This window comes from Vigna unguiculata, chromosome 11, assembly GCF_037176805.1.
Source record: "Vigna unguiculata cultivar grain cowpea cultivar isolate G323 ecotype 2 chromosome 11, ASM3717680v1, whole genome shotgun sequence".
Lineage (NCBI taxonomy): Eukaryota > Viridiplantae > Streptophyta > Magnoliopsida > Fabales > Fabaceae > Vigna > Vigna unguiculata.
Window position 1 is genome coordinate 39,642,517 of NC_140802.1, and position 26,411 is coordinate 39,668,927.

Consider the following 26,411-nt stretch of genomic DNA (forward strand, 5'->3'; position numbering starts at 1 on the left):
TACGAAATTAAGCTCTTAAAATGTCATTAATTAACCGACATACGGCTTGTCTCCTTGGTAACCAACTTGGAAATGTGTTGTTACGTCCAGACTTGGACGTATCACCATTGATTCTCCCTTACATTATTTAAGCTTCTGTTTTCTTGTAATTTTCTAATTTTTGTAAGAATATCTTTTAAAGTATAATTAATAAAAAATAAATTTGTAGAATTTAATAATTAGATGTGATATTAAAATAAATTTTGATTTTAATAATTGTTTATATAATTTTATTTTATTTAAAAGATAAAATTGTTTATAAATATTATATTATTATAATTAATAATTTATTTATTTTATAAAAAATTAAAAAAATTAAAAAATAATTAAATAATAGAATAATAATGATTTAATATTTTTTAAAAATTAACAAAAAATAAAATATTATTTGTTTTCTAAATAAAAAAGATTAAAATAATTAACATAATATTGTTTATATTAAAAAACTAATCAATATTGTTAATTAACTTTTCAATATTTAATTATATTTAATTTTTAATAATATTAAAATATAATTATTTTATTAAATAAATTATTAATTATTGACGTATAATCTTATAAATATTTTTGTCCTTTACGTAAAATAAAATAAAATAAAAAATTATTAAAATTATAATTAATTTAATATTATAATTAATAATACATTTTTAAAAAATTTAATGTTATTTAATTATATTTTAAACTGTGTCATACACCTTGTTAGTTTGACGAATTGCTATTAATCTCCTACTAACGTAAACACAGACGCTATCACGTCTGTGTGTATGAATTTTTTTAAATATGCATGATATTATAATAGGTGATAATATTATAATATTATTAAGTTAATATATAAACTAAAATTATATTTATTAAAAATAAAGTAAAATAAAAGAATAACCATTGATAAATAAAAAAAAAGAGAATAAGCAGAAATAGCCGACTTTATAAAATGCTTATAAAAATAACGGTTAATTTTTAAAAATTTAATAAATTATTATATTTAAAGGATAAAATTAATATTTTAAAATATGGACAAAAAATATGAGATCTTCTTTATATATATATATATTACATTATTTAGTTATGTTTCCTTATCCGCACTTAACCTTTAAATTTTCTTATCCATAACAATTTAGGATTACTTTAATTATTTTTCATACTTCATTTTCTAATTATTTTAAGTAACAAAGGATAATGGCTAAGGTTATGGGTTTTAAAAGTTGACTTCATAGGTGATAATGTGTTTCACGTTTATATTTCTGCGTTCAAGTATGTATGTGATCCACCAAAATTCATATATGTTTATTCTTTATTCTAAAATAAATAGGAAGACTTTTATAATGCAGTTTTAATGAAATTTAACTCTTATTTATTCATATAAATGGAACTAAATTTGAATAACTTAGTTACCGTTTTAAATTCAAGTTTTGTGAAGAAGATACTTGATTCAATGAGACACATCATTGTAATGTCAACCAACCATAATTTTTTTTTTGAAGAAAATACATTAATTCGAAAGATATCATTACAATAATGTGAAAGTTCAATAAATAAAATATTTTAGGCTTAAATATATTTTCTTCCAGAAAATATATTTTTTATTCACTTAATTTAAAATTTGGATAATTGAGTTGTCCTAAATAATGTATAACATAAAATAATAAAATAAAAAGCAGCAATATATTTCTTCTTTTTATATAACATTCTAAAAATATTATTGTCATAATATTGGACATTAATTTCACTCAAAAATATACTTTACATTACAATCCATAATTTATACGTCGATTCGAATATCAAATAAAATATAAAATCCCAAACAAATTAAATCAAACTTTTGCAGTTTTATATTGTTTGGTTTCACAGCTCTTTAAAATTGTTTTTAATTTGACAACTAACAATTATATATAATTTAAAAAAGTAGTCTTATTTAATCCTCGAAAAGATATTTTCATTTTCATTAAATATTATAGTAAATAAAATAAAAAATACAAGTAATTTCAAAACTTGATGTGAGTTATTTTATTTCACATCAATATTGATAAAAAGATTGAACATCGGTCTAGACAAATCAATATTATAGAAAGCTAGTTATCATACATATAATAATGGAAATATATATATATATATATATATATATATATATATATATATATATATATATATATATATATTCTTCACCAAAATCTACTGAAGTGTTTTAATTTGTGTTTTCACTCAAAATACTCGTGAAAGTAAATACTCGTAATATTTAACAAGACTCTAATATTCACAAACTATCAAAAATCATGCAATCAAAGATCATGAGGACTTTTCACACGTTAATGAGACTAAGGCAAAAGTAGAAAAAACTTAGGATTTTGATGTTTTTGAAATACAAATATAGAAATAATAATGAAATATAATTTCAAAAACAACTCCTTTTTGCTTCTTGCTCTTTATCAGAAAACAATTATTTTTCATTTTCCTATATATTCAAATCTCTTTTATCATTTTTTCTATTTTTATTCATTTGTCATCTAGACACTTTATTCCTCAACTATTCCTAACATAATCCACCAACTCCTTCTTTTTTCCTAAGGTAAGAAAAAATATGGTCTTTTTCTTTTTAAGATTTTGAAATAGGCTTAAAACAAGAAAAAAAAAAGTTTAAAGCTTGAAGGGACTATCAATGGATTAATATCAAGGTGGACTTATTTGACTAAGTAACTAAAAACAAGAAATGTCTAAAACATATCAAATCATGCACATTCACTTAAGATGTAAAATAAAAGAATCAAGTTAAATATTAGAGTATAAATAAAACATGAGCAAGTCACTCAGTCACTTAGGAAAAGTAAAAATGGCACATGACAGTTCATTCTTTATATTAAGGCTCAAGCCTCACAAGGTCAAAACTCTTTCACAAAAGAATCAATTAAGAAATTCTCAAATCAACTCGATTAGTAAATCATAGAAACAATCCACTCATATCAACATGACTTTTATTTCTTCAGAATTATGATCATCCCAATTACCGAATGAAATCCTAAAAATCCAATGTGAATATGTTTTATTGAAAGCAGATAAATATTTTTGATGGATTTCTTATGGGACATATTGTTTAAAAGTTTCACGGAGTAAAAAAGTTAATACTTTTACAATTTTCTCGAAAAGAAGTCACAATTTTTCTCTTTTTTTTTAAATGAAAACAAAAAATTGAAAAAACCATAAAAAAATCCTACCTCCAGTTTGTCTCCTCCACACTTATTTCAAAAATTGTCGTTGATGGACTTATTTTGGGGAGGAGACAGAAAATTTTGTGAGTGTTGACTCAATATGGCCATATGTCAAAATTTATTTTCTTTAAATTTTGTAAGTATAACTCAGCTTGTACAATTTTTAAAATTTTTAAATTAAAAACAAAATACATATTTTTGAAAATTTTCTAAATTTTTTATTAAAATCAAAATCATAAAACAAATATGCCTACTTTTTTAATTTTTTATCAACAATGTTTTCAAAATAATTTGAATCTAACCTATTTACCTGTTGCCGCAACCTTTCTTCTTTCTCCATAGCCAAGTCAACAAAAATCACTATTAAAAATATATTTTCATCATTCATATCAACAAACTTGATGGGTGGAGTGCTTGACTTTAATTCAATTTCAGCATCATCATGTGCATTTGGATGGTTAACTGGATCATCAGTAATCCTCACAATCTCATCTTGTGAGCAAAAATTTGCACCTAAAGTAGTTTATTCTACTACTTTATCATTAACCTAGCCAATTGTAGTAGTAGATGCTTAACTGCATCTTCGAATATCATTGTTTCTTCCACTGCACTTGGTTCCTCCATTGTATTATCCTCATAACTTTACTCTTAAAAATGATCATTTGTACTCATATCCTCATCAACATGTACAACTTTATATTCACATTGAGCATCATGAACATATTCGTCAATAGATATGTTAACGTGAGAATCTCCAATTTCTTCATTAACTTCAATAACATCCTTAGTAAAATTAAAATGTCCATCAGTAGACATATTACTATGAGCATCGTCATACATATAAGCAAATATCTCAATGTGATGTGATTCTGCTGTATCCATCCGCTGTTTCATTTCATTGATCTTTGTTTTTATCATTTCAGTCATCATATTCATCCAATTTTCCAAAGTGACCTTTCGAACTATATCATTCATTAGTTGACTTAAACCTTCATACATTTGTTGAGCTCTAATGGCCAACTTTAGAAGCATATCTTCTATTTCATGACGAAGTGCTTTAAATTCTAGAGTTTCAGGTGACCTTTGATGGGGTTGGAAGGTGGTATTAACAATTACAAGTAATTATATAAATTTGTTGTTACTTGCATCCCTCAACATATCAGATAATATTTGTTTATTTGCATCGTTGATCAACTAATAACCTTTCATCCATGATCTCTAATTTCTTTATAACTTCACCCATTAGTATCATAACTTCCCTATAAGATGGTCCATTAATTGTTTCAACTTGCTGTAGTGGTACATATTATTGCTGAAAACTATGTGGAACATATGGTTACTGTGGATAATAATTGTAATTCATTTGAAAATCACATTGTTGATTATTTTCGTATGAAAAATGATTTTGCATTTTTAAAAGAGGTTTTCTGAAAAGAAATAAGTTGGAATCTTGTTGAGTAAACTTCCAACAAAGAGTGGTGTGTCACAATGGACAAGTTAAGTACCTTATTTTTCCTTAGGCAAAGTGTTCCCCAACTAGCTTAACAAATTTCTAAACAAAATTCCTCGCCCAAAAATAATGTTTAAGAACAAAATTAAAATAACTAAAGAAAATAAAATAGATGTTAGAAAAAAGTTGTGAAAAATAAGACATTAGTTATAAACAAAAAAGAAAAGAAATAAAATGATAAAAATTCTAACCATATTCCCTAGTAATGACACCAAATTTGATAATGTTGTAGTTGATGTGATCAAATAAATACTACTTATCTATAACCACTTCAGTTTTGTTAAGAAAGTAGTCAACAAAATAGAAAGGATAAAGTAACCCAAAGTCGTCTTCTAACAAATACGTAATTGATTTTTAACAAATTAGTACTTATAAAAACTATACAAAAGAGTTGGTCAAATAAAATAATAAAAATATAAGAGAATTAAGATAAACAACGAAAGAAATAGAATTGAAAAGATAAAAATAGATACAAAACAATAATAAAAAAATAGATTGATTCCACTGTTTTTTGTTTTTTTCAAAATAGGATTTATCATTACTTTCCTAAATATTATTGTTATTTATTTTTTGGTTAAGATTTCAAATTAATCAATATAATTCCTCAAGTAAAAGTAATTCGTTGGCGTTATCATTTCGAACCAAAGTAACTTCTCAATCAAAAGCAAGACATTTATAGATTAATCATAGTAAATTTAACCAAATAACTTCTCAAGTAAATATTACTAATCATAATCATTTCTATTCTTTTACCTCTTATATCTAGTAAAAAACTAATGAACCAAAAAAGTAACTTCTTAATTAATTCTAATCAAAGTTTTGAAGAGTAACTTCTCAATTATTAGTAAAAACCCCGTTCAATCATATGAAACAAAATTTAGCCAAAGTAATTTATCAATTAAAATTTAAAAACCCTTGAACTCATATGATTGGTATGTTGTGTAGATTTAATAGTATGTTAACTTGATCCAATGTAAAAATCATTACTTTTACTATATTAAGAACCAAAAGACATAGATGAAAATAAACCACAACAAGAATCAATAGAACAAACAAATTTATTCATCTAAACCTAAAAATCAATTAAGAAATTATAGTGCAACTAACCATTGAAGCTTAACTCTCAATTGAATGCAAAATAAAATAAAAATATAAGAAGAGAAGGTGGGGAGAGAGAAGGAAATTTGGGTCCCATAAGGGTTTCTAAACTCCAAAGTTTCGAATTTCCCTTCTATGTTTTCTTTGGTCTCTTTATATAATACTCGATTACTTTAACTTTATCTTTCCTATCAAAATCTTTTATCTTTTGATATAATATCTTTTAAATAATTAACAAATTTTATCAAGTTTAAAAATATTTAGAAAATATTCTCAAATGCTATTATCGGATTAATTATCTAAAAATATTTTTAAAATAATCCAAAAATTTAAATAATTTAAAAAATATTTTATAATTATTCTAGATTGACATTTTTAGATATAATTAAATTAATTAAAAATATATTGATAATTAAAAATATGCTCTGATAAATTAATTAAAATAGTTAAAGATAATCTAATTAGAGGTTGCCACGTAGCATTCTCTCTCAAACACAATTAAAAATTCTCATATTACATGGAATTTTTCTTGCAAATTTGTTAAAATAATTTGCAAGAAAAGACATTTTTCTGCTATTTTTTTAAAAATCTTAATCGACAAATAATTCTTTATAGATAATTATTTCTTACAAAATTATAAAATTCGTAAGTATTTCTTGCAAAATTGGTTGTAAAAAGTGTTTCATACAAAATATTTTACAAAAATAATTAACAGCAATTTCTTACAATTTTTTTCATAACAAAATTTATAAATATTTTTTATAAAAAAATTTTAAAATAAAATTAGCATGAAATATAAATTTTTTCAGTCGGGAAAGTAAAATTTCGCTCAAGAGGCATAGGCTCGCAATTTGCTAAAACGGCGTTGTTGCCGGCGGCTTGGTCATGGCTGACGGTATCACGAGATTTCTGGAATCGTTCTGATTTTGATATGGTGCGTTGAGATGCGATGTAAAAGTCAATGTAATTAATGTGACAAGACTTAAGATTTTGAATTAAATGTTAAGTTAACCAATAATTTAATTATTTTATAAAATAAATAAAATGCAAGTAATGTGTAAAAATCAATGTGATAAGACTTGAAAATTGAATTTAAATGTTAAGTTAATCGATAATTTAATTTATGTTATTAAATATTGCAAATATTGTGTAAAATTCATAAGGGATTTTTAAATCTTATACAACATGATCAATAACTATAAATTTAATTAAAAACGTGTTTCAATACACTCAAATGAACACCATTTCCTGATACACAACATCAAAACCTAAGACTGTAATTAAAATATTCAATTTTCAACATTCAACAATCAATATTCAACGTTCAACGATAAAAAATGCGCGTGTGCGTGTTTCTTTTCATGTGTTCAGTGTCTCATGTATCACACAGATAATTCCCGAAACATAAAATTGTTCTAGTCCACTTGATACACGCACTGAAAGAGATAATAAAATAACCCAATTATTATTTTTTACATATTAATTGCATTATTACCTAAAAGAAAATTATATTCATATAATTTCAACTAATTTCATCAGTGAATAATTTTATCCAAATATCATAGTATTTTAGGAGGCATAAAATAAAAATTACTCAACACATAAATACCTAATACCATGTATCTTTTTAACCATTTGGATTTGATAACATATTTCAATCTCCCTAAGTGCATCCTACTACCATTTCATAAAAAGTTAGGTATCTTAATATTTTCAAATAATTTTTTAATATTTTATAATTTTGTTCTATTTCTTTCTTTTACATCATATTATATGCTAAACCTATATTCATTTTCACTTTTCTCTTTTGATATCAACTAGTAGTTAAATGAAACAATTTGAGTTCTCATAACCCGTGCACAAAGAGTAAAAAACAAAATAAAAACTCAAATTGATACATAACCTATAAATTTAAACAACAAAGAGATTTAGAATTGAAAAAAAAAAACACAATTCTCAATATATATTAATTAATTAAGTAGGGAAATATTTAATGTTGTGTTTGGATTGAAGTGTAAATTTGGGGGAGTGGATTTGTGTTGGTTTGAGTTATTTGTAGATAAAAATGTGGTTGTTTGGATTAATAAAAAGATGATATGATGTGGGTGGATATGAGTGAAAAATTTATGAAAGTTTGTATATGATGTGATTGATAAAATTTAATAAATTATAATTTTGAACAGAATAAATTATATGATTACCATTTTACCCTTTAATGCAAATAGAATAAATGATATTAAAATAAAATTAAAAATATTATTCAAAATTAGAAAAATATAATTTATTTACATTATCATTAATAACTTAAAATAAATTATTATTATTCTCAATGATAACTTGAAATAATTATAATATAAAATATTTAATTTATATCTCCATATTTATTTAAATTTATTTTATTTTATATAATTAATTCATTTACAAAAATATTTATTTGATGATAAATAATAATAATAATATTATTATTATTGTTATTATTATATAATGCTAATTATTATAATATATATAAATATATATTATAATATACAATGTTATCATAATATACATATAATTATTATAATAATTATAATTATAGTTATTATTAATTTCTTTCATACATGATACAAAGTTTAGGATTTTGCTCTAAGTGGATTAAATGGATAAGGGAATGTTTACAATCATCAACTATATCTGTCTTGGTTAATAGTAATCCGATAAGGGAATTTAAACTTAAAAATGTTTAAGATTATCAAATCTATTAGCTCCATTCTTACTCCTAATAGCGACAAAAGGACTAGTAGGAGTATTTAGGAAAACTCAGGGTAAGAGTTTACTCAGATGTCTACTGATATACACTAGTTTTCAATTCTCTAAAGGTCGAGTCAGATATATATCTACGTGTAGAAGAGCCATGCATGATATTCTTTTTGACATTAATGATTGAGTGTGATGTGTGACTTGTGAAAATGTACGTTTATTATGCTTTAAAACTAGTAATATGTTTTAAATTTACTCTAGCTTAACATTGCGTTTTTGTTGTGTTGTGTACACTTACAATGATCATATTTTATATGTGAACATAAAATAGTATAGGTAGGAGACATGTGAAGCAACGAGCCTACCAATGGTCTGTTAGCAAGTCATTATTGTATATGTGTAAATTTTTGTATTGTACAACTGCCTCCACTTTTTTTGGAATTTAATATATCATGAAAATTTATTAATAATTTCATGGAGGACTATAAATATACAATATATGTTTATTTAGCTTTTATCTTAATATTAATTATTAATGCTTTAATTAGTAGTGCAATTAATATAACTTTTTTTGGATGGTATCTGAAATTCATTTATATACTCAATCATAGAGTTTAAAATTGCTCCATCATTTATTGAGGTGGTACTGGTAGGTATGTTTTGGTGGCATTAAGAGTTCTTATTCTATATATACATAGAGGGAAAAAGCATTCCTAAATAATCATCTTCACCATATAACTCTTTCTCTGATTTCAACTACCACTTCAGCTCATCTTCTCCAAATCGTTGCCAAGTCAAAGGGAAAAAGGCTTTAAAAGGTTTTGATGTTTTTTTCTATTTACAATGTTGAAAGTAAAGAAATAAGTTTTAACAATCATAAACCTTTTATTTTATTCTATATTATGGATCTCATTCGATGACAATGTCTTATTCTTCTATGATTTCTATTTATTGATTATATTCCTTCTTCTCTTTAATAAAGTATTGTTCTTCTACTTCGTTTTTGACTCAAAATAATAGCACTTTTCTTGAAATGGAGTCGGAAAGAAAGCCTGAGTTCTTCAAGGGAAAGACCATTTTAATGACTGGCACAACGGGCTTCTTAGCAAAAGGTACAATGCATCTGTATATAAAAATAATTTGATCAAGTTTTTCTTCTGCCATTGAATTTCTCTATTTTATGCGCAGTTTTCTTGGAAAAGATTCTAAGAACACAACCAGAAGTTAAAAGACTGTATCTTGTCGTACGAGCAGAAAACATTGATTTGGCTTCAAAACGCTTTCAAAATGAGGTAAAGGAATTATTTTCTAGAATAGACAGAAGAGATTAAGCACTTGTAAAATATGAATTATCCATATAATAACAAATTGATATTATTTTCTAACACAATTTTAAGCTGAATATTTGTGGATATTTTCTTTTGGTTTAAATATTATTTTGGTATGTGTAGTTTGTTCAATTTTTGGTCTTTTTTTTTTCGTTCAATTTGGTCAATGTTTTGCTAAATGTTGTTCAATTTTGTCCTTTTTCGTTGATACCGTTTAAATTGATAACAACAGAATGTACATGTTAACACTGTTCACATTACGTAGATTGTTGTAATTATGATTATTTGTGTTTTTTTTTTCAAATAAGTCCATAATTTTAGTTAAATTTGTTCAATTTAGTATCACTCTCCACTTTATTACCCTCAACCTCCACTTCATCATAACCTTCACCATGGACTTCTTCACCGCCCTCACTCTCTATTTCACGACTCTTCACCACTGCAACCACCATTACCACTATTACTGCCACCACCACCAGTGTCGCTGCCATCAAACCAAAACCACCACTATCGTCCTACAATCACCACCACCACAACCAAAATCACTACCACCACCACCACAACCACCCCCCTACAACCACCACCACCACATTAAAATCACTACCACCACTACCACCCTAAAATCATATTTACCACCATCACACTAAAACCTCTACTACCGTGAGTGTTGTTGTTGGTGGGTTTAATGTAATGGCGGTGAATGTGATTTTAGTGTAATTGTAGGGGTGGTAGTGGTGGTGGTGATTTTAGTGAGGTGATGATGGTTGTAGGGGGTGGTCGTGTTGGTGGTTGTAGGGTGATTGTTGTTCTATGATGTGGTGGTGGTAGTTGTGGGTTTAGTTTGATAGTGGCGATGGCTTTTGGGTTGTGATGGTTGTGGTGGTGGTGGCGGCAATAGTAAAGGGTGCAGTGGTAAAGGTTCATGAAAGAGAGGGTGAGAGCGATCAAGTGGAAGATGAGATTAAATTAAAAAAATTTAATTAAAATAATAATTTATTTAAACAAAACACAAACTTTCTGGAAATTGAATTTGGGGCCCTCTAGTTGTCCGTACTTGTCAGAATAATAATGAAAAATCAATTTTCTAACTAAATGTGAACACCGATTCATTTTCAGTTGTATATACTGAATTGTGGCATTCCTTTAATGGTCATATTACAGGTCATTGTCACAGATTTATTTAGAGTGTTACGGGACCAATGTGGTCAAGATTTTGATTCTTTCATTTCGAGCAAGATTGTGGTCATACCAGGAGATGTTTCTCTTCTTAATTTTGGTCTGAAAGATGAAAAGCTTAAGAGTAAGATGTTGGAAGAGATCAACGTTGTCGTGAATTTTGCAGCATCTACCAAATTTGACGAGAGGTACATTAATATCTTAGTACGAATAATATGTTAGGAATTCAAGTGAGTCTAAGTTTCACGTTGACTAAATATGAGAAAGTAGAACATTATATAAGGATAAAGACCCATAAATCCATTACCTTAAGGTTTTTGGTTGAGAATAGTATCAATGTCTTATGTAGTTGGACTCAAGTCTCATTAGTGTTGTATCTTTCTGCTAAAACCTCTTCTATAAACCTACCATGATCGATACTTATTTTTGCTTCTCCAATAAATTTGACATTTGGATTCATTGTTATTTGTCCACAGATTTGACATCTCAATGGGTGTAAATACAATGGGTGCCTTACATGTCTTAAACTTCGCAAAGAATTGTCGTCAGATAAAACTTTTTGTGCATACATCAACCGGTAATTGCAGTTAACTATAACTTTACCATAATGCAATTAGTATATTTACCAAAACATTATTCACTTACGCTAATTAATTTCCATTTGTAATACTTCTTTTGGTATATATGAACGAATATCAGCATATGTATGTGGAGAGATTAAGGATAAGAAAATAATTGTGCAAGAGAAACCCTTTGAGATGGGTGAAACCCTGAAAGAGACCTCGAAATTAGACATCACTGCAGAAATGAATCTGCTGAAGAAGAAAATAGATGAACTCCGATCAGAGAATGCTAATGAAAACACAATCAAATATGTAATGAAAGATTACGGAATTGAAAGGTACGTAAAATTCTTATTCTGTTGTATATATATATATTCATTGATCAATAAATGAAATTGATTTTGTGATGCATCAGAGCAAAGTTTTATGGTTGGCCAAACACATACACATTCACAAAAGCCATGGGAGAGATGCAAGTGGTTCATCACAAAGATAATCTTCCACTAATCATTATTCGTCCCACCATGGTTACCAGTACCCTTAAGGATCCATTTCCTGGTTGGATTGAAGGCTTAAGGTATATATCTATATATTTCCAATGTGTATTTTATTCCAATGAATTCAGAATGAGTTGAAAGTTAGAACTGATATTCTGATATCTTATATAAACTTGTTCATGATTTACTAAAGTTGAATTTTCCTTATATCTTCACTTAAAATAACTAAGAAACAAAATTTTAAATAATGACTAATTTTAGTGACCAATAATTATTAGTAACTACAACATCAATTTAGATATTAATTTATAAAATAAAAAATTATTGGTTATTAAAATAGTCACAATTATGAATAAAAAATTACAATTGATCACTAAATTGGTCTTTAAAATTAGTTATTATATTTTTTGCTACAAAGAAAATTTGCTACTAAAAATTAACTACTTAAATTTTGACTACCAAAATGAATTAGTTTTTAAATTAGTCTTTAATTAATAATTAGTAACCAATTATAATTTTTTATTTATAATAGTGACTATTTTAGTAACCAATAATTTAAAATTTAGTAAATTGGTGACTTTATTAATTACTAATTATTTTTTGTTTTTAAAATTGATTTTTTAATTAAGAATTTATACTTAACATCTAGAAAATAATAATTCTTAATTATTTCTTAGACCTGTATATATAATCTTGATATACTTTGTATTTACAGAACTCTGGACAGCATAATATGTAGCTATGGTCAAGGAAAATTAACAACCTTTCTTGGTCATCCCAAGACAATTTTGGATACCGTAAGTTAAATTATATTAAATTTAGTTTGCTTGCTATATATATATATATATATATATATATATATATATATATATATATATATATATATATATATATATATATATAATATGGATACAAAGAAACATAATTATTTGAAGAATAAAACTTCAAAAGTTTAGACTACTTATCATTCCACATCTAAGAGGCAAGACATTGTTTTATTTTGCAAAACATCTGTCTAAAGAATAAAATAAGTCGATACAAGGGATTTTTTCTTGCAAATAGCATGACATTATTATTAAAAATTCTTATATTACATAATTTTTTTTTTTAAATTTGTTAAAATAATTTATAAAAAAATACTTTTTTCTATTATTTTTACTAGGAATTTTGATTGATGTGTAATTTTTTCGTGAATAATTATTTCTTACAATATTATAAAATTTATAAGTATATTTTATAAAATTTGTTATGAAAAGTGTTTTATACAAAAAAAATTGACAGTAATTCTTAAATTTTTTTTCATAACAAAATTTAAAATTTTTAAAGAAAATTAAAAAAATTTGACAAAAAATATAAATTTTTTTAGTAGTACGTGCATATTAAACACATACAACATTCGTACAATATGTATAGATGAAATGTTAAATTCAGAAGATTTTTTTTTTCAGAAATAATTTTGACATGGTTCCGGCATAAAATTAATAAAAACAAATATAACGATTTTTTCAAAATTTCATAACTTTATAAACTTATTACATATGTTTATACTATGATTACATTATGCAGATACCTGCGGACCTGGTTGTGAATTGTATGATGACAGCAATTGTTGGTTGTTCAAATGAAGCTCCAAAGAATTTCATCTACCACGTTTCTTCATCGTTAAGCAATCCATTCAGAATTGCCGATGTTCGTGATTTATGCTATATTTATTTCACTAAATTCCCCAACCAAAACAAAATTGGAAACCCAATAACAGTGCCCAAGCCAAATTTGATATCAAGTAGGACTGCTTTCGACATTCACATGACACTCCGATATGTTTTGCCACTAAAGGTTTGTCGAATACCAAATAATGAAGCAAAAACTATAATCATATATTTTGCTATAATTAATGTTTTTTATGGTTTCATTCTAATTAATCATTGTGTATGGTTTCATATATTTAGGTCTTAAATTTGGTGAACAAAGCGTTTTGTCAATGCTCTCGAGATGTTTACGATGATAGCTTCAAAAAAATCAAAAGGGTGACACGACTGGTTGAACTTTACAAACCATACCTGTTTTTCAAGGGCGTGTATGTGTATTTTCCTTCGTCTGTGGTTACTACAAATCATACATGAACTACTTTGATTCGTAACTATAATTCTCATACGAATTTTCGGTTTCAGCTTCGATGATTCAAACACACAAAATTTACGAAGAGCAACAGGTAATAACATGGAGGTTGATGGATTGGACTTCGACCCTGATAGCATCGATTGGAAAGACTACATGATGAACACACACATTCCTGGTCTTGTAAAGTATGCATTGAAATGATTGATCTTTCAAGTTTCTGCTTTCAAATGGTTGTAGAGTTTTTGGTTTGCAAAATAAGTGTGGAACATGATAAAAGAGATAAGATGATTTTATAGTACATAAGTAGGAACAAATTTTATTTTATAAGTTGTCTTTTTTTTTTTTAAGATGGTATAAGAATTATCTGAAATCTATTATGGTAAAATTTAATGTTTGTAAGACTTAAGACCAAGATCAATTGATGTTTAATCCTGTACTTGTACTTGTGATGTATATGTTTCCAGACGGTATATTTATTAGAAATAAGTTAGTTTTTCATTGCTTTTTATCTTATTGTAGTAAAGAATGATAATTGTTGTTTAAGTAATAGGCAATTTTGTTATAAATATGAATGGAATCCAAAACCATGGACACTAAATTTTTCGACTTAAAGTGTGTACGTACTTTGAAGGCTTTTTTGTATTTTTGAGTTGTTTTTGTTAGGAATCTAAGTGTGAATCTAAGTTCCATATTAGCTAGAAATGAGAAAGTAGAACACTATATAAGAATTAAGTCCCACATTACTTTAAGATTTTGGGTTGAGAGTGGTGTCAATTCCTTATGTGGTTGGGCTCAAGTCTCATTGGTGTTTGTTCTCCCCAATGATACCCCCTCTTAAAAACCTAACAGTTTTGACCATGAATTTGTAAAATAGGATCCATCCTCCCCCAGCCGGTTCTTATTTATTTTTTTTTAAATTTTGTTAACAGTAAAAATTATATTTATTTTTTTGGTAATTATTTTTTATTGGTACAATAAATTAATTTAATAAAAAATTTTAGATAATAAAAATGACATAATAATGTTAAACTATATTAATGTTTATTTTTATTCCAATTTTTTTACCACTTACTGTTAAAAAAAACCTAGAAGTGAAGTCATCATCTATGAAGACGACTTCACTGTTCACATGAACAAAAATCGATCTTGCCTCTAACGACTTTGTTTTTAAAAAAAAAAATGAAATCGGCTGGATGGAGGACGATTTCACCTTTAATGTCGTCTTCCATCCTGACAACTTGACCCTGTTTCGAAAAAAAATTAGACGGACCATTTTCTATAAATTAAAGTTAAAATTGATCCTCAAATACAAAAAAAAAAAAAAAACCCATTTTGAACAAAGAACAACCATGAGAAAAGTCCAATTCAAAAAACGATGCTGTAAATTAATGTACGACAAGTATTGCATGCTTCTGTATGCAGTGACGGAACCACGTTATGACATAGGGGTCATGGCCCCCTCAAAAATTTTTATACGTATATAATTTATTATATATTTTTAAATATATTTTTTTTAAAATTAATATTTTTAATAGATTTTATATATTTTATATTTTAAAAGAATTATATATTAATGTATAAGATATATTTTTTTATTATCTACATTTATTTTTTAATTTGGCCTTTTTTAAATAAAAATAATTATTTTCTTAATATTTTTTAAATGATTATTTGTTTAATTTAACTATCTTTTTATTTAATTATTTTTTTAAACTTAATCAATATAAATGAAAATTAATTATAGTAAAATAAAAATTATTTATATTTAATTTATAATAATAATAATAATTTTATTATTTTTTATTATCATAAAAAAATAAATACAATATTTTTACTAGTTTATATAAAAGATTTGAGATACTCTTTTGATTTTTATTTCAGTTCAAAAATATCAAGTTGATCTTTTAGTTATTTTTAGTTTCAGTGGTCCTAATTTTTTAAAAAATAATGCAATTTGGTCTTATTTTTGTTAAATTTCTTGAATTGGATCAACAAAATTTCATAAAAATTGAAATTGTAAATAATGATGATTTTCTTTGTTGATGTAACTGACATAATCTCATTATCAATTTTGATAAAAACTCCTTTCTTCCTTCAAAAAATTTAACCAAAATGATCAAATTGCATCAATTTTTAAAAACCTAAGACCAATTTGAGGTTAAAAAACTAGAGGATTAATATAATATTTTTGGATGAAAAAATAGACCAAAAGATTAATTCAACCAAAATTTTGGCATCTTCAAAATTTTAGCTCAAGTTCCATCACAATCTGTATGGTTAGAAATATTTACAAGTTTGTCTTGGGGTTGTCTTCTATTTGTATACAAATATTGGCAGGTTTATTTAGGTGCAGAGAATATAACACATGCACTTTTGCATATTTTCCGATTAACAATGAATTTTCTATCTTTAGAGACGCATGTTAAAGTGTACAATTTATTAACATATTTTTGTGTATGTAATGTTACAAATCAATGTGTATAATACCGATAAAAATATCCATCAATAATATCAAATTGTTGACGTCTTATATATCATCGATAATTATCAAAAGACTTTATACATTTGTTAAAAAAATTCTACAAACGAATAAATTATCAATGAATCAAATGTCGTCGATAATCCTTCAAAAATTACAAGTTACCGATGAATTTCATCAGTTTTCAACCGATTATGACATTTGTGATATCAATTTTATTTTTTTTAAGTGTGTATTTAAAAGATGACTAAAGAACATATGATGGTTTAATAACTATCGTATTATAATTTAAGAAGTGATTACTTTAAAAAGTGTCATATTAAAACAACTTTTGTACTGAAAGATAATTGATGAGACGTTATTCATGTTCAAACATCAAATAATTGATAAAGACGAGAAAAAAAAGTGGGTTTTACGTTAGAAATTAACAAACACTAAATTAAAAATTATTAGAAATGCCATTTATGGAAGGCGGATTTGACGTCTGGGGGTAATTGAGGCTTAGAAAATTAAAATAGGGAAAATAATTTATTCATTACTAAATTTTGACATTTTTTAAATGGTTCTTCATTTCTCTATTTTTTTATTCTCAAAATAACCATTAATTTTAAAAAAATTAGTAAATAATTATATTATAAAAGGTAGAATAAGTATTATAAATTGTGGATACAAAAGAGAGAATTTTCTTTATATATTACTAGCGTAACACAGACGCGATAGCGCCTGTGTGTATGATTTTTTAAATATGCATGATATTATATTAGTAGGTGATAATATTATAATGTTATTAAGTTAATATATATATTAAAATTATATTTATTAAAAATAAAGTGAAATATATCAGAACAAATAAAAGAATAACCATAGATAAATGAAGAAGAAAAAAAAGAAGCAGAAACATATGATTTTATAAAAAGTTTGTAAAAGTAACGGTCAATTTTTAAAAATTTAATAAATTATTATATTTAAAGAGTATAATCAGTGTTTTGAAAAGTGGATAAAAAAAGGATCCTTTTATATATTGTTATAGATTATTATAGATAAAGATGAGAGGAATAATTAATCGTTGGGAAAACAAATCAAGAACTTGATGAAGAGGAAAATATTAATGATAGAGGATTCGAGTACATCTAGCACAAACATTTATTAGGGTAGCTACTACAAATTTATTATAGCTCAATTATTTTTTCTGAATTTTATTTATTTTTATTTTCCAAGTTCCATCAAACTTTATTCTATTACAGATTTATTACAGGTCAATAATTACTTGACAGCATACTTCACAAGTCCAGGAATGTGAATGTTTAACACGTAGTGAGTCCAATCAATGGTTGTGGGATCGAAGTTAAATCTTCCAACATCATCGTCATCTTTTGCCTTCATTTTTGTCATCCTTAAATTTTCTGCGTTCTTGTCATCGAAGCTGTGTCATTGAAGATCCACAAAAACAATATCATATATTCATAAAACCGATGTTGGCACATCAATTTTAGAGTATTTTCTACTTACATTCCCTCAAAGAGGAGAAAAGGTTCATAAAATCTCATTATTCCCATCATCTTTTTCACTTTCCGTTTACTTTCATTGTAATAGGCCTCGTGACCGTAGCAGCACACTTTGTTCATCACCTTTAGTCCCTTCAAAGTAGAGCACCAAAATAAGAAACAAAAAATTGACTCAATCTGAAAAAACAACTATCATCTTTTCTTCTTAGTCACAACTTTAAACAATCATCTACTGATCCTTCCTAGTTCATTCATAAAAATCAAGATAACTGTTTTGCTTGATCAATGATTTAAAATAAAGAATTTGGGAAATCTGAACTACTTTCTTGGCTTTGAAATTGCCCGAGGCAATAAAGGAATAATTCTCTCTCAAAGAAAATACACTATTGACTTGTTTGAAACTGGCACGTTAAATTTCTCTCCCTGAGCACTCCTATGAATTTTTCTATCAAGTATCATACAGATGGTGAAGTCCTTCCTAATCCCACAGCTTATCGTAGACTCATTGGAAAACTCATCTACTTGACCAACACAAGGCTCGACATCACTTATGTTGTCAATCATCTTAGTCAATATGTCTCTGCACCAACTACGAACCATCATCAAGTTGTGTTCAGAATCCTTCGTTATCTAAAGGGGTCCATCAAACAAGGGATTTTTCTTGATACAAAGAGTGATATTCATCTCAAATCCTGTAGTGATTCAGCCTGGGCTGGATGCACTGACACATGATGATCGGTAACATGATTTTTGGTCTATCTTGAGAACACCCTCATAGCATGGAAATCAAAGAAACAGGCCACTATATCTAGGAGCTCCTCTAAAGCAAAGTATCAGGCTTTAGCACAAACTGTGTGTGAAGTTCAGTGGCTTACTCATATGCTGCACGATCTAAATATCACAATGCCACAACCTACAACTATTTACTGTGACAACACTTCTGCCATCAAAATTGCCAAAAACCCTGTTTACCATGAGCGTACTAAGCACATAGAAATCAATTGTCACACTGTAAGAGAAAAGATTCAGCAAGGCTTGGTCAAACTCCTCCTTGTCAGGACCAACCATCAGCTTGTCGACATTATGACGAAGGCTCTCCTCCTGGAATCTTCACGTAGCTCAACTCCAAGCTTGGCAATCTCAATATATATTACCAACTTGTAGGGGGTCTTAGAATCTATTTTAAAATTCTGTTTTGTTTGTTTTAGATTCTAATAATCAGTTTTTTTGTTTTTCCCGCTGTTACTCTTTTTCCTTTTCTGTATATAAGGAACTTTGTTCCTCTAGTACTTCATGCTATGTAACGATTCATTATTGCTTTCGTTCTCTCTGATCATCATTCTGCTCTCACATCCTTTTGCCAGCACCCTGTTGTTTCCTTCTTCTTACGTTTCAACTATGAAGGATCATGTCATGTTGTCTAATATCCGAATCGATAACGTAGGAGTATGTCATGTCATGTCCCTCCTATGTACAAAACGTCTATCAACATCAATTCTTTCAAGACCAAACTTATGTCTGTCTGCTGCAACCTTGTCCAATCTCTTCTTGATTGTTTTGATCTGTTGAGTCATTCTATAATGAAAAACAAGAGGATTATAACTTGAGAAGAAATGTGCTACCAGGTGCTTCCATGAGCTTGGACAATTTGTTTTCGCAATGTTTCGCACTCAAATTCATCCAACATATTTTCGGCATCAAAGAAGACATGTTTGATCTGCCTCAGCCATTCCCGTAGCTCATAATTCTCCTGCTGCTTCTCCTCGGCATCTAACAGCACAGCCTTGACTAATAAGAGAGTTTGTGAAACCTCTTGCAGATGGTGGTATAACCTCAGCACGTGTGAAGTTTCATCGTATGTCCAAGAAGCAAGCTTTGCTATGAGTGATTCTGCGATGCTGAAGACGATTAATTCAGCCATGGTTATCAGGAAATCACAACGGTGGAAGAGATTTTCTGGACAATCAGTGTTTGAAATTTTTGAAGAGGTTAAGTCGATGGAAACTGTTTTTGACTTTTGAGGGATTACACGTCTTACATTGTTGACTAGAGTCGAGAAAAGATATTTTGCAGTGTCATTGTCTTACACCAAACAATAATAAGTCTATTCTTTTAAGAAAATAAAATTTAATCAATCATATACAGATAGTGTTTGCACTTGACCATACTATAGCCATGTTGGACTAAAACTTGCCTATAAATTAAAGTTGTATTTTTAATAATGGCAACAAATTTTGAAAATGGAAAAAAGTAACATATATCGTTGAAGAATGGGATTTACCTTAGTGTAAAGAAATATATCATGTGAATGGTGAAGTTCAGTCATGATCTCACTAATAGTTCGTGCTCATATGCTAATCAAAACCAGGATAAAAGTAGATTTTCTATGGTTCTTCGATGGAAAAAACTTCAAAGGTGAGTTCCTTTTACATTAAGTCATAAACAAATTCATATAAGAAACCAAAACACCACCACCCGAAAACCTTAAAACAATGATTGAGCTAAAATCAGATCATATACGAATTAAAAGTCAGATTTTGAAAAAGCAAATAGGAAACAACTTCTGTAAACTAGATAATGCATAAACTAATTTTAACTTGTGGAGGAACTAATTTTGTGTTTCTTCTGATTTTTCATTCCCCTAAGTATAATGGAGAAATCTTTCCCCTAACATAATTTGCTATTCAAGATCTCTCAACATCAAACTAAGATATTATTAATCACAGAAATACAAGTAGGAATTCCCTTCTCTTAAAACATTGGGCGTTTCGAACTCTCAGAGTCTTAAGTCTTTGTTGCTGGATGGAAAAATTGTCCTAAATTAGAAAGTTTGATTGTTCATGCCTGCAGTAATTTGGAGTTGGAAATGTGGAAGTACCAGGAAGAACAAAGCCCCAATGTCGAAACGTTTCCAGATTGGTTAACAACACTGATATGAAAACACTTGCTATAACGGATTGTCCAAATTGGTATCTCTTATTATAACATATTTCTGAAAGATATAAATATCAACACAGTAGGATATATCATTTGAAAAGAAAAATAATTAAGTAATTAAATCATGAATATAATTTTCACCTTTTCTAGCTGATATGGCAAAAGTATTTTTTAATAAGAAAGAAGTTTTAAAATGCCAACAATGATAATTTAGAAGCAAACCAAACTTTTCAATAGCAAAACTCTGTTTTATATGAATTGAATTATACTTGAGTGACAAGTGAATGTTTGAGATGTATTCATCTATAACTATATTTCTAGTTATTCAAAATTTCATTCATTAACAGGCTCTAACAGGCTTGACAATAAAGGGGATGAAATCAATTAGATACAATTATAAACAATTTTCTTCATATGTGAAAAAAAGAGACATAAGCGTCATGGGAAATATAACATATATAACTACTCCTGCTCATGCTTTTCTCCGTTACCTCTGGCTTTGTACTTTGTTTTTGCAATTACAAAATGCTAGAGAAGCATACATGAGTAAACACTGAATTAAAGTGTATGCTATCCAATCGGAATTGCTCATGGTGATTTGCTTCATTTAATAACATTTATCACCACAAGATTCTAATTTATATACCTGTTTTTGGATTGGTAACTTAAATTTCTCTTTCATATCCCATATTGAGGTTCTAACCTACATGCAATTGCAACAACTTAAAACTCTAATTGCAACAACTTAAAACTCTAAAATTTATAATTCCATTTTCCTAGACCGGTTCTTATACCATTGATGTTTTCTTTTTTTTTCAAGAGAAAATTCATTAGGAAAAGATTATATAAATGTGATCTAAGTCTAATCCATATAAGAGATTGATACTACTTTTAACTCAAAACCAAAAGAAAATGAACTTATGAGTCTTTTTTCTTATAAGGTATTCAACTTTCTTATTTCTGCTTGTTGTGGAACTTAGACTCAAACTTAAATTCCCAATAAAATGAAAGACGGATCATAAAGTATAAGATTCACAAGATTAAGAGATTTAGAAACTATAAGTGACAAAGAGGCTCTAAAATGAACTGTCCATTCACTGAAATCTAAATTTCTATACTAGAAAAAAATAGGCAAGAGTAACATAGAAGAGATGTCATCATCATGGTCTACATCAAGCAATCACCCATAGTGCGATCCATGTAGGGGTGGCAAAACGGGTTGGGCCCAACGGGCCAGCCCATCAGCCTGTGCTAAAAGGAGCGGGCTAGGTTGAAGATTTCAATCCGTCAGCCCGTTCTGGCCCGTCCTGTCCAGCCCGTCAACTTGACGGGCCAAAGTACGAGCCAGCCCGTCTTGGCCCGTTGGCCCGTTTTAAAAAAAAAATAAAAATAAAAATAATTAAAAAGATTAAATTTTTAGATTACATATTTTAAATGTATAAATATATAATAGTATTGTAATTTAAATCATTAACACCTACAAATTAAATTTGAATTATTAATTATAATTAAATAATTTAATATGTAAATTTAATAATTATTTTAACTTATCTAATTAAAAACATTAACTAATCAATTAAAAGTTAAAATAATATTTTATTTGATTAAATATGACTTTAATATAAACAAATTAAAAAATTTGAAAACTAATTAAAAAAAATAAAAAAAACTAGACGGGCCAGCCCGGCCCAGCCCGTTAGCCCGTCCTATACAGGACGGGTTGTATATCCCTTATTGGATAGAAATGTCATATTATCAGATTATAAGGGTCAACTTAGATATAGTCATCCAAAATTTTCAAAATTATTCAAATTCTATCAACTATATTTCGAATGCCAATGTAACTCGTATTTACAAAGTCAATAAATATGAAGATTATAATTCAGAATCATTCCACTTTGGGCCAACAATGCATCAAAAGATAGCTAAAGAATTCATCAGCAATCCGAATACAAGGAGGCAACTCAAAATTTTCTCATGTGAACAAAGACAGTCAAAGTGCACTTTGATAATTTGTTTTACGACGGGACAACTAAAAATATACCCATAAGGAATTTCAACAATGAACCAAGAAAATCAAATTGCGATTCGATAATTCCTGGTGGGACAACTCAAAATATACCCTTATGAAATTTGCACTGTGAACCAAGAAAACAAAGTGTTATTCAACAATTCCATTTAGGGTAAGCGCCCAACTTAACTTATAGGGTTTTCAAAATTGGAGCCACAATTTGAACTCAGATTTGACAAGGGCGAATAAAACAATATATCTGTAAGATGTCAACTCCATACAAAGATCAATAACAATTTATGTTGGTCATAAATTCAATATAAAACCAAATTTTAATTTGACAATTTCCCATGAAATTAAACTCACAAACCATCATTGTTTCTTGTGATAATTGAGCATTTTCATCTTGCAAAATGATTCATATGCTTTGCTCATAATTTAGTTTCGAGAGGAATGGTTTATTCTATTTATGACAATTTCTTGAGTTTGAATGGTATTGAGAGATTACAATTAGAATATTGGATGTGTAGTTTGGGTGTGCAACCACATTGAGACAGAGGGAGCAAAATTCGAAATATGTAATCATAGTCAAATTTTAATTTGACAATTCCCCATGAAATTAAGCTCACAAACCATCATTGTTTCTTGTGATAATTGAGCATTTTCACCTTGCAAAATGATTCAAAGTTTAACTCAGATAAACTCATACTTATCTTGACTATGATTACATATTTCGAATTTTGCTTCCTCTGTCTCAATGTGGTTGCACACCCAAATTACACATCCAATATTCCAATTGTAATCTCTCAATGTGGTTGCACACCCAAATTTCGCATCCAATATTCCAATTGTAATCTCTCAATATCATTCAACCTCAAGAAATTGTCATAAATAGAATAAACCATTCATCTCGAAACTGAATTATGAGCAAAGCATATGAAATTTGCATTCTGAATAAAAGGAATATTATAGAGCTTTCAAAAATTGGAGACAGAATATCAAACCAAGTTAAACGACTTTCAGAATTAGAGACACAATTGTTACTTGTGATCAATAATAAAGAATTCATGAAATGATTCAAAGGGACAACTTTTACATACACCATGCAAAATTTACAAAAAATAAAAATTGAAAACCACATCAAGTCAATTGAACTTAGGATACCCACGTAACCCAATTCCATTTGATTTTTTGACCAATATCGAATATCAAAATTTGAAGTAATAACCCACCTCAAAATTAAATTAGACAGAAAAAATACATTTGAATTTCGTAAATTCAATAAAGGTCTCCAAAACCAACATTCAATCCCTCTTTGGATAAAAATATCATATTGCAACCAAATGGTTGTAAGCAAATTTCATTTGGTGAAGAGTGTCACCCTTGGTCATGGTTATTTCAACAGCCAAAAGATTGTTTTTCATCAAAGGAATGTATGCCCAAAGGTTGTTAACTGGACATTTAAGCAACGACATCAAGAAAGAAGTGTCACATTAACATCATAGTAACACTTATCAATATTAAATAATCAGACAATGTTTGGTAAAGGAATAAGCATCTCAACAAAGAATTTAACTTGATCTTAGTATCACGAGGATAATAGAACTCAATTAACAAGTAAAATCATGACCACGATTAATGAAGACAGACTAATACAATGTCATCCAATATACATATCAGTAAATAGACGAAAAGGATGCTAACAAGGTTACATGATAATGTGGGGGCAATAACATAATGTAGATAATATGTTAACATACACAGAAGTAAAAGCACACCTGTTTCTAGACTGAGGTTCCCCTTTTAAAGCAAGAACAAAACCCACGGGTAGCCTCTCACCGGTACTCGCTCCAAGACTGCCTCTTAAATTTTCTTCAGAAATAACGCTATCATTTGCGAAAGACCGTCGATACCTCCCACCGACTCTATTAGATGCATTCTCCTAATGACCACAAAAATCACCTCATAAAAAATCTAACCGTCACAGCCACAACACTAATATCATATCAACTTTCCGCTCCTAATAACAATTCAACATTCAACCGATACTATGCATACAAATCTTCAGGAATTTCAACTTTCAATTGCGGTAACGGATATGTGGAATATGGAAAAAACAAAAAAGAAAATGAATATAACAGGTGGTGACGGAGGCGACGCACGTGGTGGCGACGGCGGAAAGAATCGGCGGCTTGGAGTTTTGTGTCGAACCCTAGATCGATAGCATTTCGTCCCAATCGATGACTTCTGGTGTGGAATAGCTCTGAAACGCTCGTCATACACAGTGAATCACGAATCAGTGTTTCTGTTTCGACGAGCGAATAAAGATCGATGAAGAAATGAAGAAAAAGGAAAGAGTGACTATTGGAAATCCTGAAATTCGAAACGCTTATAAAATTACGAAATGAATGTTAAATAATATAGGTAAAGTTACCGTTGGTTTTAAATATTATATTTTTTATTTTTTTCAATTGTCGTCATTTTATTGTAATGCAAGATACTAAAATTTGATTTTCTACAAGTGAGTGCTCTGAATAACAATAATATCAATTATGACCATTTTAAAAATAATTTTCGGATTATTCTTGAAAATGTTCTGGAAACGTAAAGAATAGAGATGAATTCAACTCTTTTTTTTTTCTAGAGATTACCCTACCATTAATTCTTTTAAAATTTATTTACTCAAGTCTTCGATCACTCGATGCATATTTCCAACAAATTAATGTAAAAAAAAAAAAATAGAAGAGCAACAGGAATGATAACGAAGGTGTGGGTTTTACTATATTCATATTTTTAAAGTAAAAATTTACCTTTCGTCTTTTTTTTCATATTTAATAGATATAAAATTTTTGTTTCATCTTCCTCTCATAAAACATGAGTATATAGTATATATATATATATATATATATATATATATATATATATATATATATATATATATATATATATATATATATATATATATATATATATATATATATATATATATAACGGTGTCTTTACTCTTCTCTTTATTTTTTTAGATATTAATAAAATAATTTATTTTAAGAAAAAAAAAATTACAGCAAATAGGTGTAATGTACGTAAAGAATAAATTTGGATGTGAAGTGAAATTCTTTATATTATTGTATTATCCAATGATAATGGATTCCATGCAACACAGGGATAAGAAAGGATTACATAATCGGATAGATGTCAATAGTTATAGAAA

The 26,411-nt window shown here is 27.7% G+C and overlaps 2 protein-coding genes across 6 annotated transcripts; one reads left to right on the forward strand and one right to left on the reverse strand.

The window, feature by feature from the left end:
• Nucleotides 1-9,269: 9,269 nt before the first annotated feature.
• On the forward strand, nucleotides 9,270-14,754 carry LOC114170454 (fatty acyl-CoA reductase 1-like). Its single transcript, XM_028055931.2, has 11 exons — nucleotides 9,270-9,401; nucleotides 9,604-9,695; nucleotides 9,772-9,875; nucleotides 11,073-11,275; nucleotides 11,564-11,664; nucleotides 11,787-11,988; nucleotides 12,066-12,227; nucleotides 12,863-12,944; nucleotides 13,714-13,983; nucleotides 14,097-14,224; nucleotides 14,319-14,754. The coding sequence occupies exons 2-11, from the start codon at nucleotides 9,617-9,619 to the stop codon at nucleotides 14,467-14,469; spliced, it is 1,482 nt and encodes a 493-aa protein (XP_027911732.1). The 5' UTR covers nucleotides 9,270-9,401; nucleotides 9,604-9,616; the 3' UTR covers nucleotides 14,470-14,754.
• A 3,146-nt stretch (nucleotides 14,755-17,900) lies between these two features.
• LOC114170017 (uncharacterized) lies at nucleotides 17,901-25,599 on the reverse strand. 5 transcript variants are annotated; one of them, XR_014986660.1, is made up of 4 exons: nucleotides 25,363-25,599; nucleotides 24,979-25,142; nucleotides 18,257-18,384; nucleotides 17,901-18,170 (listed from the first exon to the last, which is right to left on the reverse strand). XR_014986660.1 is itself a non-coding variant. In XM_028055483.2 (3 exons), the coding sequence occupies exons 1-3, from the start codon at nucleotides 25,477-25,479 to the stop codon at nucleotides 19,871-19,873; spliced, it is 561 nt and encodes a 186-aa protein (XP_027911284.2). In that variant the 5' UTR covers nucleotides 25,480-25,599; the 3' UTR covers nucleotides 18,419-19,870. The 5 variants fall into 5 exon arrangements, 1 of the variants encoding a protein (XP_027911284.2); XM_028055483.2 differs by lacking the exons at nucleotides 17,901-18,170; nucleotides 18,257-18,384 and adding an exon at nucleotides 18,419-20,150; XR_014986662.1 differs by lacking the exons at nucleotides 17,901-18,170; nucleotides 18,257-18,384 and adding an exon at nucleotides 20,005-20,142.
• Between the last annotated feature and the right edge of the window lie 812 nt (nucleotides 25,600-26,411).